General features: G+C 49.1%; 1 protein-coding gene across 3 annotated transcripts in view; it reads left to right on the forward strand.

Annotated features, from left to right (window-relative positions):
• TTC28 (tetratricopeptide repeat domain 28) overlaps positions 1–15,158 on the forward strand; it is a 113,686-nt gene that overhangs the window by 81,522 nt on the left and 17,006 nt on the right. For all 3 annotated transcript variants that reach the window (XM_032128544.1, XM_032128545.1, XM_032128547.1), the window contains 7 exons: positions 2,017–3,358; positions 3,702–4,225; positions 5,922–6,031; positions 6,247–6,376; positions 6,790–7,008; positions 8,942–9,107; positions 11,809–11,949. In XM_032128544.1, coding sequence (XP_031984435.1) covers positions 2,017–3,358; positions 3,702–4,225; positions 5,922–6,031; positions 6,247–6,376; positions 6,790–7,008; positions 8,942–9,107; positions 11,809–11,949 — 2,632 coding nt within the window. The remainder of the gene's footprint in view (positions 1–2,016; positions 3,359–3,701; positions 4,226–5,921; positions 6,032–6,246; positions 6,377–6,789; positions 7,009–8,941; positions 9,108–11,808; positions 11,950–15,158) is intronic.

Genomic DNA, 15,158 nt, shown 5'->3' on the forward strand with positions numbered 1-15,158 from the left:
GCTGTGGCAGTTGTGCTGCCAATGTTCCAGCTGTCGTTCGAGATGTGTTCTCAGCTGGCTGGGAATGGCAAAGCAGGGCTGGTGCTGGGATATCAAAATAAATGTTTGTTGGCAGCCCCTGAATCCCAGCCCTTGCAGGCTGCCCCATGCTGTAAATCAGCTCCTGTTTCTGCTTGGCAGTTGGCACTTGGTTCATTTGTAGATGCTAATTGTACTCTGATGTTATCAACAGCAGGTAATTGAAAAGAGCTTGATGAATTACTTAATTTCTTTTAGTAGCTGAGTCTTCAGGAGCTGAACAAAGAAGATAAGGGGAACTGCAGAAAACAAAACAGTCACAGCTTTTTAATTAGCGTTGCACATCTCCTCCTTTACACAAATTGAGGCAGATCCGTGGGGCAAAATAGGTTTGTGAGGCAGAAGTGCTTGTGGGCAGCTTAGCATGAGAGAGCAGTGAGCATGGACAAAGTTTCTGTTAGTGTGACAGCACCCAGCAGGCAGGAGGGATGGGAGAGGAGGCCTTGCATGAACAGCAAATCACAAACTACATTCCCCATCTCTGCTCCAGTGTGGGACCTTGTCTTGGGGAGTCTGTGGCTCCAGTCTTGGAGAGGCGCAGAGATGTGAGAGATGGACTGCTGCAGCAGAGAATGTTTTTCAGTGTTGGATTTTAGCCTAAATATAACTTTCAGTTGGTATGCTGACTCAGCCACTCCACACTTTGTTAGTTCTCCTAGCGTCTGAGCACAGGGTCTCACGTTTCAGCTGTTATTTGGCTATATTTTTGTCTTCTCTGTCACAGTTAACTTACACTGGAGAAAGGGAACATGCAGTTCTTGTTGAGACAATCTATTACTGTTGTTTAAAATGCATCCAGTACCAATCAAAAAGTCAAGTTTTAATTGTCTCTTTCATCTAATCCACATGCAAAACAAAACCTCATCAAAATAACCATGCTGACAGGCAAAAAAATGTATCTAAATGTGTGTTTCCAGGCCAGAATGTTAGAGTTGGCCTCTCTGCTGAAGCAGCAGACATTTTCTGTTGCATTTCCCTGATGCAGATGGAAAGCACCCTTAAGTGTACGATCCAGTGTTACGCAGGGCAGACATGGGCTGTAACAGAGCCCAGCTGCTGCAGTGCTCTGCAGGGAGATACTGTGTGCTCTGGGACGAGCTGAGCGGGAGGTGATGGACTGAGGGTGAAGCACAAGCTATCAGCCTTTCACAACAAGATGTGGAGTTTAACCAGAAGTCTTAGATTCTCAACCTTTGCAAAGCATCTGGTATTTCCAAACACTCAGGCTCCATGTGGAGACCTGGTTATCCAGACTCTGCAGCTTTTAAGGGTTCCCACTGTGATGGAGAGAAGACACTTCACATTATTAACAGAACACAATTTAAAGTCTCTCGGTGCTGCCTCTTTGCAGCTCCAAGAGAACTTCTGTACCTCTCTTAATGTGTTCATCATGTTGCCCAAAGATGCCAGATATTTTCTCCTGAAGCTTTTGCAATTAATGTCAAAAAACATTTGCAGGGCCTCCTTCAGTGGCTCCAAACCTCCAGGCTTGTTCGCAGGTGTTTGCAAAGTAGCCACAGGCATTATTAGCACAGAGTTTAATTGAAGTGCAGGTGGTATCATCAGCAGAATCAGAGCTGCTGTTCCCATGTCTCATAACAAATGCAAGATGATTCAACTGAAATTGAAAAGCAGCTGCAAGTGCTGTCTCACTCAATGTGTTGACTCTGAGCTCTGTAGCCACCAGGTACTACTTATGGAAAAAACAGCAATTTTATAAAGCCAGACTGTCCAGTTGTTGTGGTCAATGTGTGCTTTAGCATAACATAAAACCTAAACCTTCCCCGCGCTGGGACGGTGCTCTGGGGAAGGGATGGGGCTGCCTGGTGTGAAGAGCCAGGGAAGGGGCCAGGCTGCAGGCAGTCCTGGTGTGCAGGGTACTGCAGAAGCTTGGTGCAGGGTGGTGTGTTTGTTGAGCTCATTCGTGTTGTTTTTCAGGAATCATTCACCAGATGAAAGGTGACTACGACACTGCGCTGCGGCTGCACAAGACACACCTGTCCATAGCTCAGGAGCTGAGCGATTACGCGGCCCAAGGCCGGGCCTACGGCAACATGGGCAACGCTTACAATGCCCTCGGCATGTACGACCAGGCTGTCAAGTACCATCGGCAGGAGCTGCAGATTTCCATGGAAGTCAACGACCGTGCTTCTCAGGCATCCACACACGGGAACTTGGCAGTTGCCTATCAGGCGCTGGGTGCCCATGACCGTGCTCTGCAGCACTACCAAAATCATCTCAACATTGCCCGGGAGCTGCGGGACATCCAGAGTGAAGCGCGAGCCCTCAGCAATTTGGGCAACTTCCACTGCTCGCGAGGAGAGTACGTGCAGGCGGCCCCGTACTATGAGCAGTACCTGCGCTTGTCCCCAGAGCTGCAGGACATGGAAGGGGAGGGGAAAGTTTGCCATAACCTTGGCTATGCCCATTATTGCCTCGGGAACTATGAGGAAGCTGTTAAGTACTACGAGCAGGATCTTGCCTTAGCAAAGGATCTTCATGACAAGCTGAGCCAAGCCAAAGCCTATTGCAACCTGGGCCTGGCCTTCAAAGCCTTGATGGACTTCAGTAAAGCAGAGGAGTGTCAAAAGTACCTGTTGTCCCTGGCACAGTCTCTGAACAATTCCCAGGCCAAATTCCGAGCTCTGGGGAACTTGGGGGATATTTTTGTCTGTAAAAGAGATGTACATGGTGCAATAAAATTTTATGAGCAGCAGTTGAGCTTAGCCCATCATGTTAAAGACAGGAGACTCGAAGCCAATGCCTATGCAGCCCTGGGCTCTGCATACAGGATGGTACAGAAGTGTGACAAGGCTTTAGGTTACCACACGCAGGAGCTGGAGGTATACCAGGAGCTGGGGGATATGTCGGGTGAATGCAGAGCACATGGTCACCTTGCTGCAGTGTATATGTCACTTGGGAAGTACACCATGGCCTTCAAGTGCTATGAAGAACAGCTGGAGCTGGGGCAGAAGTTGAAGGACCCCAGCATCGAAGCCCAGGTCTACGGTAACATGGGCATCACCAAGATGAACATGAATGTCATGGAGGAAGCGATTGGCTACTTTGAACAGCAGCTGGCCATGCTGCAGCAGCTCAGTGGGAATGAATCCGTGTTAGATCGGGGCCGAGCATATGGGAACCTGGGAGATTGTTATGAGGCTCTGGGAGATTTTGAGGAAGCTATAAAGTATTACGAACAGTACCTGTCTGTGGCTCAAAGCCTGAACCGCATGCAAGATCAGGCAAAGGCCTACCGAGGCTTGGGCAGTGGGCACAGGTAAGGAGCTGCACGTGTGTTCTGATGCCAGTGAAGTACAAGTACAGTCAATGTGGTGTGGTACCGATGGGGTGTGTTTGGGGGCCTTGGCACACATGCACAGGGATGTGACACAGGAACGAGTTAAGAGTCCTGTGGGTGCTGAGGACTATGCTGGCAGCTCAAATTATGAAACTGATGTCACTGCCCAGAGAGGAGCAGGTTGATTCAAAAGTGCTGGGGATGTCTCTTTGGGGAAAGCCTCTGCCTGGAAGGTTTGAGCTGGCCTGCCAGGGCAATGGCAAAACACCTCGTCTCAGGGAAATACCAGCAAAATAAACACTGCTGTTTTCTTGCCTTGTAGGGCTATGGGAAGTTTACAGCAGGCTCTGGTGTGCTTTGAGAAGAGGCTTGTAGTGGCACATGAACTGGGGGAGGCATTTAACAAAGCCCAGGCCTACGGGGAGCTGGGAGGCCTGCACAGCCAGCTGGGCAACTACGAGCAAGCCATCTCCTGCCTGGAGCGGCAGCTGAACATCGCCCGGGAGATGAAGGACCGAGCCCTGGAGAGCGATGCTGCCTGTGGCCTTGGCGGGGTCTACCAGCAGATGGGCGAGTACGAGACCGCCCTGCAGTACCACCAGCTGGACCTGCAGATTGCCGAGGAGACCAACAACCCCGCCGGCCAGGGCCGGGCCTACGGCAACCTGGGCCTTACCTACGAGTCCTTGGGCACCTACGAGAGGGCAGTGGTTTATCAGGAGCAGCACCTCAGCATTGCAGCACAAATGAACGACCTTGTAGCCAAAACGGTGTCTTACAGCAGCCTGGGGAGGACTCATCATGCTTTACAGAACTACTCTCAAGCTGTGATGTACCTGCAGGAAGGTAAGAGGCTGAGTTACATAACAGAGCATGCAGTGGTAGGGTCAGAAGGGTGGAAGGGAGACCTGAGGACATGGAGAGGTGAGGTACTGTAAACATGGCTCCAGCGGGATGTGTTTGACAGTGGCCTTTGATGCAGAAACTCTTGCAAACATCCGTAGCTGCTGCTGAGCATCTGTGTGAGCAGCTGTTTGTGGAGCTGTTACGGTCAGCACACCTCTCAGTTGGAGCCTTCCTGGTGTCCCCTAGACAAAGCATGATCTGTGCCTTCCTGGGGGCATCTTAGGTACCTCAGAGCATGAATCCAGACTGTACCTAGCAGAGTCTCTTTGTAAAGCTCATTTGTGCCTGAACGTAGAAGGTGTAAACCTTCTCTGTAAACGGCATTGCATACCAGGATCTGGCTCTGGGAAAACAACAGGGGATTATGATGAATCTCTCTGATCCTGAGAGGTCTGTTAGGAGAGATTTATGCCTTGCTGGTAGCCACCTGGGTCTTCTAATGTGTTCACCTAGGAGTGAGACAAAGTGGGTGAGTGTCTCTAAAGTCTGAGTAAAAACAAGTGCTGTTTGATAGAGAGGTGAGGGCGATTCAGCCTGAGGTGTCCAGGAGCCATCTGCCACTGCTAAGTGCTGGGTCAGCACGGGCTGGGAGCTGTGGTGCTGCAAGGGGCTCCAGTATGCAGGCAGCAGCTGATGAAGCTATGGGCTCTGAGGCAGGCGATGGGCAGTGTAGCTCATCCACATGGGCAATGTATGAAGCTGGAGGCCGAAGGATGTATTACATCAGTTAGTTTTGTTTTCATGAAACTGACCTTGGCAGGATTCCAGTATGCTGTTAGAAGGGGAGAAATGAAACGCAGCTCCTTCTCCTGGTGTGCTGCAGAATTCCTGCATGGCCTGGGAATGCTAGCTGCTGCTGAGCTTCGTGGTTTCAGCCAGAGCCCAGAAACCTGAGGTGCCTCAGAGGAGGTGTCCCTGTTGTCAGCAGAGGTCACCAAGGCGAGAGGTTTGGAGTGTGTGGAAGTGGGGACAACACAGAATGTGCTGCTGGAAGTGAAATGAGCTCCAGATCGTTCAGGCCAGGCCCCTGCCCTCTGCTCTGGCTCAGCACTAAAACCACGCAGAGCCTGCCAGAAGGCTGGGGAGAGCTGATGGGAAACAAGCCAGTAATGTGGCAAGAGGTGTCTTTTCTGGCAGTGTTTGACAGCTCAGTGTGATTTTCTTTGTGTGGCTTTTAGGGTTTAAAAGTTGAACTTTCTCATAGAGGCTTACTGAGTGTGTCTCAGGGGACGCCTCTTTAACCTCACTTAGGGAGGGCTCAGTGCATGGAAGTGTCTGTCACCTTTCATGCTGGTGCTGATGTGAGGGCTGGCAGCAGCTGCCCTGCACTGGTACTGCCCCACTTGTCATCCTTGTGCTGTCCCTGCCCTGCTCACCATCCCACCCCTGGCGCTGCCCCACTTGCTGTCCCAGTGCTGGCAGCTCCACAGCTGTCTCTGCCTGTACAGGAGCCCTGTGGGACTGAGGCCACAAATAAGAAAAATAAGTTGAAGGAGACAAAAAAAGAAATAGAAAATAGAGGGTGAAGAGCCGACAAGAAATAACATGACTTGATTAGAAAGCTGGGGCTGTTTTCAGAGGTTGGGCTGTGGCCCCTTCTCCCCTCTGGCACTCTCTCACTCTGACTCCTTTTCAGGACTGAGGCTGGCAGAGCAGCTGGGACGCAGAGAAGACGAAGCAAAAATCCGTCATGGCCTTGGCCTCTCCCTCTGGGCGAGTGGGAACCTGGAGGAGTCCCAGCACCAGGTACACCATGGTCTGCCCCATGCTGTGGGGCTTGTGTCCTCCAAGCCCTCTGGGTCATTCCTGTTCTCAGGGAAGAAAATGTATGGTGTGTCCCAGGGAAGGTTTGAGCCAGACCTGAGGGGATGCTGGCCCTGGATCATCCTGCTTTCCCAGCCAGTGCTCTGTACTGTGTACAGTGTCCATGAGGAAGTCACTGTGGCTGTTTTCCCTCCCAGCTCTACCGGGCCTCTGCACTGTTTGAAACTATCCGACACGAGGTGCAGCTGAGCACGGATTACAAGCTGTCACTCTTCGACCTGCAGACGTCCTCCTATCAGGCCCTGCAGCGAGTGCTTGTCAGTCTGGGTAAGAGATGCCTTCAGATACTGAGGCTGAACTCCAGGCTCATGCCAGGAGTTTAGCTGGACTTGTGGGGTGGCAGTTCCTGATATGCCCTTTGCTCCACTGCTGTCCAGCATAAAACAGCATTTCTGTTCCTGGACGGCAGTATTGGGTGTCTGTCTTTGGGTTTTGGGCACCTTTGGTTCTTCCCATGCTTCCTCTGTTGATTTGCCTTTCTGTGGCTTGTTGTGCTATTGCCTGCAGCAAACATGTTCTGTGGGGCTGTGTTCCTGTGCAGAGACTGCTCTTTTGGGAAATAGGTGACACTGCTTCCCCAGGTTTCCACTGGGATTGGGATAGCAACTGTCCCTGTTTCATGAACATGGCACTGCAGACCACACTTGTGTCAGGTCTGAGAGATGGCTTTGTCTTTTCAGGTCACCATGATGAGGCACTGGCAGTAGCAGAGAGAGGACGAACAAGGGCTTTTGCTGACCTGCTCGTGGAACGTCAGACTGGGCAGCAGGACTCAGATCCCTATTCTCCCGTGACCCTTGACCAGGTCCTGGAGACTGTGAATGGCCAGAGGGGACTTGTTCTTTACTACTCACTGGCTGCAGGTTATCTGTACAGCTGGCTGCTGGCTCCTGGGGCAGGTGAGCTCCTTTTTGGACACAAGAGCCTGGGAACAGGCCTTACAAAGGGAGAATAGGAATGAATTTGGGACCAGAGTGAATGTAGGAAGGGAATAATTTCCATCTAGTACCTTAAAGCCGAATAGACTACAAGCTACAACACAGCCACAGCAGTCATGACTCAGAAGTGCTCATTCAGGACTTTGATGTTCACCTGGAGATGGAAATGTTTCACATGTTTAATATTTCCATTTTTCAATCTCCAATCTGTATATATTTCCCACAGGGCAGAATAGAAGAGTAATGAAATTCCAAGTATGTTGGCTCTGTGAGAATCTTCTGTGCATAAGAATCCCTACTTTAATTATATTTCCATGCTTTATTCTTCCAAAAGCTTTTGACGTTTATTCACTGAAGTGGATTGCAGCAAACAGAAGGGCATCCCCACTTCCTGATACGCCATTGAACTGCCTGATCCTCACATGAATGTGGAAACACTTACCACAGAGGAGCAAGGAGGATTAATTTGAAGAAGATTGCTTTTTGCAGACAGCTGTTATTCATTATCTAATAAAGTGATGACTGTAAATTTTAACAAGTTCTTTCTGGATATAATTTAATAATTGCAGCCCTTCATCATGACAAAGCTAAAGAGATAAAAAGCACTATTTAGATTGCATGAAAAATGCTTCAGGAAGGGAAGCAAACACACATGCCTGACTTAGATGGGATGACAGTGGTTGGAAGAGATGCCTTTTGGGGCATTTTGCCATGTTGCATGTCTGAGTGTAAGATGGTATTGTCCTGCATCCAGTTACTAATTGGCTCTTCAGGCCTGTAGTTTGCACAATAAAATGCCAATAATTCTATAGTACCACAATCAGGCTGAGCTTATTAAAATTGTATGGATCAAGTGTAGGATTTGCCACTGGTCTTTGTGATCAGTCTCCTCCTTGCCCAAAGTGAGTCTTGGAGAAAAGCAGTTGCAGTGTTTGAGTCCATGGGTTTGTGACTGCCTCTTTGAAGGTTCTGTCAGGTGATAGGAAGGGGACAAGCTGTGGTATTTCAGGGGTTTGCTCAAGAAGCTTTGCTGGCAGCTCTTCAGTAGTGACCCTGGCACAGCCATGGTGACCTGTGCTTGTTCACTGACAGAGGGAGCAGCTTCAGTGGCAGCCCAGGGTCCTCATTTTCCCACTGATTTGGAACCCTCAGAACCTCTTGGCTGTTGCTGTTTTTGCTCCTGTTGTTGCAGGAGGAGTTGCTTTATTCTTCGTTCCTCCGCTCTTCCCTAACTGGTGTAATAATTGATGCTGCTAAGGCATCCAGAGCAGCCTTTTACTGTTTATCACAGGCTGCAGAATTATATCAGGAAGAATAGACCAGTCTGAAAGTAGGAAGGTTTTATCTGCAGTAGCAGTGGAATTTCAGCAAAACAGGAAGTGGCCTATCTGGTTTACCCATTCTGAAATGCTATCTTTTAATAATTCACTGTGCTTTAATCCATCTTCCTTCCTCGCTGTGTGTGATGTGAGGAGGTTCTGCTGTAGTAACAACACTCTTGTTCAGCCTTGTGCATTCAGTTAATTTGCTCAGAGGCTATTCATAGGTATTTTTTGTGTGCATCAACTGAAATGTGAATTACTCTAGTAGGGGCTTGTATGGAAGATACGGTTTATAATTTATATGAGTGCTGCAATAGCAAAGGCATTCTGAGCATCTCGTAAAAGCTTTCCTCTGCTTTTGTGCCTTTGAGCCATTATCTGCAAAGTACAAACCCAGATTTTAAAAACAAGGCTGAAAGTGCTGGAGGTTCAGTGAAGACCTGGCACAGAACACTTTGCCCCAGTTATGCTGGAAATGCCAAATGCATGGGGCTGTGCCATTTTCTTAGATAGCTGCTGGCAGCGCTGTTCTAGCCCTGCAGAAATAACCTCCTGATTCTGGTGCCTTGCAGGAATTCTGAAATTCCATGAGTATTATCTGGGTGACAGCCTGACAGAAAATGCTGGGGACTTCCATGAAGCCAACAGTGTGGCCCTGCAGACACTGACAAACTCAGCACTGGAGCAGCACATCTCCAGCGTGCGGGAGGCTCTGGGAGTGGATTCCTACTATACCAGGTGAGTTGGGATCACGGGCTCTAACATCATGGTCTCTGCTCTCCCACCTAAATTTGTAACATTTTGGAATGAGCTAATTGGCTGAGAAGTCTGAGAACTGAGAGTCAGAGAAGGGGCAAATTTTCAGTGCAGCAACAAAAAAATGGCTTTGTTTTTGTATCCATGATTATTTTCCTGCCAAACAACTCTATGCGCACACAAATAAGATCCAAACCCACAGGCTGTGTGGTGAATCTGTAGATTGGACGAGGAGGCAGGTGCCATGTCTGACTATATATGGACAGATTTCATTCTGCTTACAGTTTCCAGTGTAATGAATTCTCTTTCAATGTTTTGCTTTGAAAAACTGCAAATACCATAGGAATTCTAACCACCCCCCCAGTGTGGCTTGTGGCTATAGCTGAGTAAATAATTTAGAACCCACATGTTGATTGTTGAGTCTTACCCTGCAGACATGCAGATACACAAGATCCACAACTGAAATCTGCAGTTAGGCCTCATGCAGCAGTTTTGCAGATACAGTTTTTAGTTTCATTAACTATTTGTCACCACAGACTCTCCTCCTGGCAAAGGCAGTCCTTCAGTCTTCATGTTCTGGGATGAGTTTTTAATTTGCTGGGATGTCAGCTTCTTCCTCACTTCATGGTGATGGTGGGGGGTGTGTTTTTGGTTAAGGCTTCTGGGTTTAATGCTTGTCTCCAAGATCATTGGACTAGTGTGGTATGATCATAGGCAGACATTTGTTCCCCATGTCAAAATCATACGCAGGGAATCAAGCAAACAAATCTTGGCTGTTCCATGTGGGTGAACATCACTTTCTACTTGGAAACTTCTTCTCCATGTGGTTCAAGTGCTTCCCCCCAGCCCTGCTGATTCCACTGCTCTCCAGCTCCCCAAGGCCCCAGCAGAAGCTGTCAGCCTCAGTCCCAGCACTGTGCCCAGCACTGGAGAGCAGCAGGGTGTGAATATGTACAGCACACGTGTGGGAACTTGACTGCTCAGTCCCTGGCTTGCTGGAGTGCTCTGGGGTTCAGGTTGAAGAGTTGGTGCTGTCCACGCTGCTGTGAGCAGGGTTAGAGGTACTGCTGTGTCTCCAGAGCATGTCTTCATGCTTTCTGGAGAGGAAGGGATGCACAGGCTGCTCAGTTCCACACTGCAGCCTTCAGGTTCTGCTAGTCTTTCAGCTGGTCTAATTAATCCTCAAAGTAATGCATTCTTGCAAAAAAAAAAAAAGTGTAAGGGATTTTAAAGTCTGCTTGAACTTGAGTGGAACAGACTCTGCTCTCTTTAGGGAGAGCATGTGACCTGCCCTCTTGGGTTCATGAACTCAAGATTTTTGCCTCTTTAAGGAGCTATGAGTGTTACTTCAAACTGTGCCAGGACTCAGAGCTGAGCATGCCTCAGCTGGAGGAAAAATGTGCAGGGAGAAGCTGTTGACAACCTTTTCTTTTCCCTTTTTTCCCCTGTGTTGTTGGTTTTTTTTTTAATCCCCCTGTCTGTGGTTCAGCTGTCCCCATTTCAGTGTTCATGAAGTGATTGGCTTTTGTCAGGATTTACCAGGTTATAAATCACATTGACTGGGAAATTCACTAACAAGACATCCATGGTCCATACAGCAATAGAGGTACAGCTCTAGTTGCCTGCACAAGTATGGGTTGTGTGTTCATTTAATTCCTGTACCCTTTATTGGGAAACATGCCCTTGAGGAGAGGCTCCAAGCTGTCAGGAACCGAAAAGGAAACAGGAATAAGATGCAAGGAGGCTTCAGCAGGTAGGATGTATATTTATCCTAAGTGTACAAATTCCAAGGTTTGTGATGTTCCATTGTTATGGTTTAGGAATGGTACTCCCCAGTTTAGTTTTCCCACTGAGATTCTCCAAACCCCAATGCTGTTTGCTTGCTCCCTCCCTCTCTCTTCCTCCTTCTGGTGGATGGAGAAGAGAATTGGAGGCATAAAAGCTGAATATCATGGGTTGAGATGAGAACAATTTACTGGAAATAGCAATGAGACAAGAAAACAGTAACAGCAACAACATTAATAATGGAAATGTACAAAATAGAACGATTCACATGCGAAATGCTCACTGAGCCCCACGCAGCCCACCACAAGCACCCCAGTTGCACTGAGAAAATTTAGATATTAATGTCAGGAGATTGGGAATTTAGAACTGTTGGGCTGTTTCTCTGTAGTGCTGCTGCACTTGGGGCATTGACAGAGTAAATCATTCTGTGCTTTCCCTCTTTGTATAATAGGAGTGGCAACACAGCTCCCTCTGCTATGTCACTCTTTGCCAGTGAAGGAAGCATGTGGAGCTTGAAGTTTCTGTGGAGATCTGAAAAGGATGTGCTCACACGTGTTCTCAGGCAGATAAGGGTTGAGTTGGTGTTTGCTGCAGACTCAGCTTTTCAGTGTTGTGCTGCAGCTTTAGAAGTCCCTGCCTACAGTGCACAGAAATTGGGTCCTACACTCCCACCCTTGTGTGCCACTCACTAAACCTTGAGGAATCCCAGAAGAGGAGGAGATGGGGCTGGTAATGTCTTGTATGCCTGACAGAAGGCAAGTCGGGGAAGATTTGGCATTAGTGTTTGGTTGAGCTTCTGTTTGAAAAACATTTTTTCTCAAACTGGCTGAGCATTTGTCATCAAGCTGTTGCTCTTTCTTGCATCAATGACCCTTTCTTCTCACTGATTCCCCCCCAGAGCCTGTGCTAGCAGTGAGACAGAGAGTGAAGCTGGGGATATCATGGACCAGCAGTTTGAGGAGATGAACAACAAGCTGAACTCCATGACTGATCCAACCGGCTTCCTGAGGATGGTCAGCAGGAACAACCTATTAAACAGGTGAGAATGCAGGACTGCTGTGGGGATCAGCAAGCAGGATACGTCTTGGTGATGAGCTTCTCTCTAAATTGCAAGTTTAGGTGCAGCCAGTGCCAGTGCTCAAGGGGAGAGCCAGCAAGGACTGGTTCCAGTTGTAACTGATGACTGTCCGAAGGAGCAGCTGTTCCAAATTTGCTCTTCTCCTGGCCAGGTGCTGATTTTGAGACTCCAAGCAGTTGCAGGGGAGCACTGTTTTGTCCCTGCTGTGTGTGAGATGTGGAACTTGGAGCTCTCTCCTGCACACTTGTTACGGAAATACATGTTTCTGTTTATCTCTGTCCCAATTAGCTGGGAATATGCTGCATTTCCAGAGGTACAGGACTGTACTAGCTGCAAGTCTCCACTCATTTTCTGCCTCTTAGAACTTGTTCTCAGCCTTTCACATGACTGTGCTGATTACGGCTTAGGGCAACCATTTGGAAAGAAAATTGAAGACAGAATTTTTCCAGTGTGGCTGCGTGATGCAACCCAGGGTTTCTGACTGGATCTGTGGTTTATGAGCACAGGATACCCTAGGCCTTTCTCAGCTGGAAAAGCAAATGTGATCAGCCTGGAGTCTTGTGAGCCACCTCTGAAGCTTGTGAACTGTTGCAGCATCCCCATGGAACTGGGAGCTGCCTGCTGGCACCAGCAACTGGCCTGGTTTTCTTCTCAGAATCCACAAGCATATCTGTTCAAGCTGCTGCACTGATGAAGGACTATGAGTACTTGCCAGTTTTGGATCACACAGGCAGATCCCCAGAATTGCTGAGATATTTTGCTAGTTCATCAGGCTTAGAAAGACAGGAGATTGTCCCTCTGATTACAGGGGCAAATAGGATGTGGTTCTGTTCCAGGGAATGCTAATCCTCAGGAACACTGCAGTGGCCAACCATGCAGCATTTCTGTCTTTCTGCTTCACGGGAGCCACATATATTACTTTGAATCCAAACCTAGGAGCTTAGCTCAGGTGCCTTGTCAAGTAAGTAGTTTGCAGCTCTTAGGAGCAGCCCAGGGATGGGGCGTCTTGGGCATTTAACTAAAAGCACCCTCAGAAGAGAATCAGGGGGAGCATTAGAAGCAGCCGTGTCTGTGATGTTCTTGCCACGAGCACTGAGATGAAAAGATGAGGAGACACCTCTGGATGGCCTCCCTGCCTGCCCCTCTCCTTTTGCTGGTGGAGGCGGGTATAGTGGGGGTCTGGGGATGGAGCTAAGACTGCCACATCTGTTTGCAGCTGGCTTGCTGAGCCCTGAATTCAGGGTACGTGCTTTTAAGCAGAGAATAGTATGATTTTTTGGCAGTTCTGCTTAGAAAAGCAAACTTGGAGGGTTGGCAGTTCACTTAGGGAACTTCTGAGAATAAATGGAGTTCGGAGGAGAAAGAAGCACTGAGGGAACACTGTGGTGATCTCAAGACTGGGCAAAGGCTGTCTGAGCTGAGGATGGCACTGGTACAGCCACCAAGATAGCCACAGTGGCTCGTGTCTTCTTGCAGCTTCTATTTTCTCTGCTCCTTAGGCAGGGCAAACTGGTCAGGGTCACTGAAGCCTTTTACTGGCCTCAGGGCCTGACAGCTTGCCCTGGAGAATCATACAACTGACCCTCTCAGTGGGGGCATCCCTGGGGGGCTGGGGAGTCCTTTCTGTGGTGGTTCTCTGCCATCCAGGATGCAGTGCTGCAGCTGCCGACATGCAGACCACCCTGGCAGAGAGTGCTGTGGGTGGGCTGTGGGTTTTTTGCAACCACTGGTGGGTTCTGGAGATACTTGTGGATCCTTGAAAAGATCCACAGGGAGCTCAGATCTGACTGTTCTCTGGAGCTTCCCACGGCTTTGTACAGTGTGTGTGTGTGTCAAAGGCCCTGAATGTGGATTTAGGGCTGTGTTTTCAGGAAGGAGTCTCTTTGAGGAAGGTTGGATGGGTATCCAGCTTCCCGAGGCTGTCAGACCCCTGCAGCACCAGGCCTGACTCCCAGCCCTCCCAATGGCTGTGCTTGGCCATGGGGAGTATTTGACTTGTCCAAAGTCCTAATTAGTGCCAAGGCAGGAGCAGCTCCGTGCTGGTTCTGCAATGAACCCCTCCTTCCTGCCTGGGCCCAGCCACTCATCCTCAGCAGGCAGAGCCAGCACCTGTGAGGCTGGTGGTGAGCCAGGTCAGTCTGACCCAAGGCTTGCACAACACAGCTTTCTCCCCTGTTCTCTGGGGCTTTGCTTTGTTCCTGCATCTCCAAGACAAAGGGAGGGAGCAGAGCTAAGCCCGGCTGTTTGTGCTGTTTCTCTGCTTGCTGCAGGCCAGGCTGCCTGTACAAAGGGTTATAAATCAGCAGCACTGCAGAGTCTGAGCAGAGGCTTCCAAATGAGAGATTTCACTGTTCAGACATCAGTGGATCCTCTGCATTGCAAGAGCAAAGGAGAAATCATCAGTGCACCTGGAGCCCTTTGTTGGCTTCTTTGGGAGGAAGGGATGGGCTGGCCAGGGCTCCTGGTCACCTCCACCTGCCACAAGAGATCTATCCATCCTCTCCTGTGGATTTGCTCACTCTGTATACACACACAGAGGCAGGAGATGTGAGAGATTTATGGTACTTCCTTGGTTTTGTTCTCATAAAAAGCAATCAGAGTGGTGAAGAAATAAATTTAGAGCTGCTTGGCTGGGAAACCCAAGATGCAGGAGGGCTTTGCTGGTTGGAGTAATCAAGCCCCTATTCCCTGCAGTAAATGAGTGTGTAACAATCGCTGAATGTGGGCTGTGGGGCTGGCAAGTGCTGCCTGCTGGCAACGAGCTGCTCAGGGAAGATCAGGGCACAAGGTCCTGAGGGAGGACTGGGGTATCCCTGCACAAATTTTCTTTCCTGATCTGATTTTAAAATCTGTGCTCCATAGAGCTGAACCCTGCCAAGCATGGTCGCTCAGTCGGGTGCTGCAGTGAGACAGGCAGATGGGTCTGAGGGGAGCACACAGTGCCAAGCCTGTTGCACAGATCCCCCAGATGAGTTTTCAGCAGCTCTAAGCAGCAGCATACTGGTACTGTCACTGGAATCTCTGGGTCAGAGAGCATGGGCAGTCAGACACCAGGCTTCTGTTGACATTCTGAAGTTATTCCTATGTGCCCATAAGATGGAAATTCCTTGTGGGTGGTAAGAGCATGTTTTTCTTCAGAGAACTATAGGTTTTAGGTGGGTCAGGAGGCT

The sequence above is a fragment of the Corvus moneduloides genome, chromosome 18 (assembly GCF_009650955.1).
Source record: "Corvus moneduloides isolate bCorMon1 chromosome 18, bCorMon1.pri, whole genome shotgun sequence".
In the NCBI taxonomy this organism is placed as follows: Eukaryota; Metazoa; Chordata; class Aves; order Passeriformes; family Corvidae; genus Corvus; species Corvus moneduloides.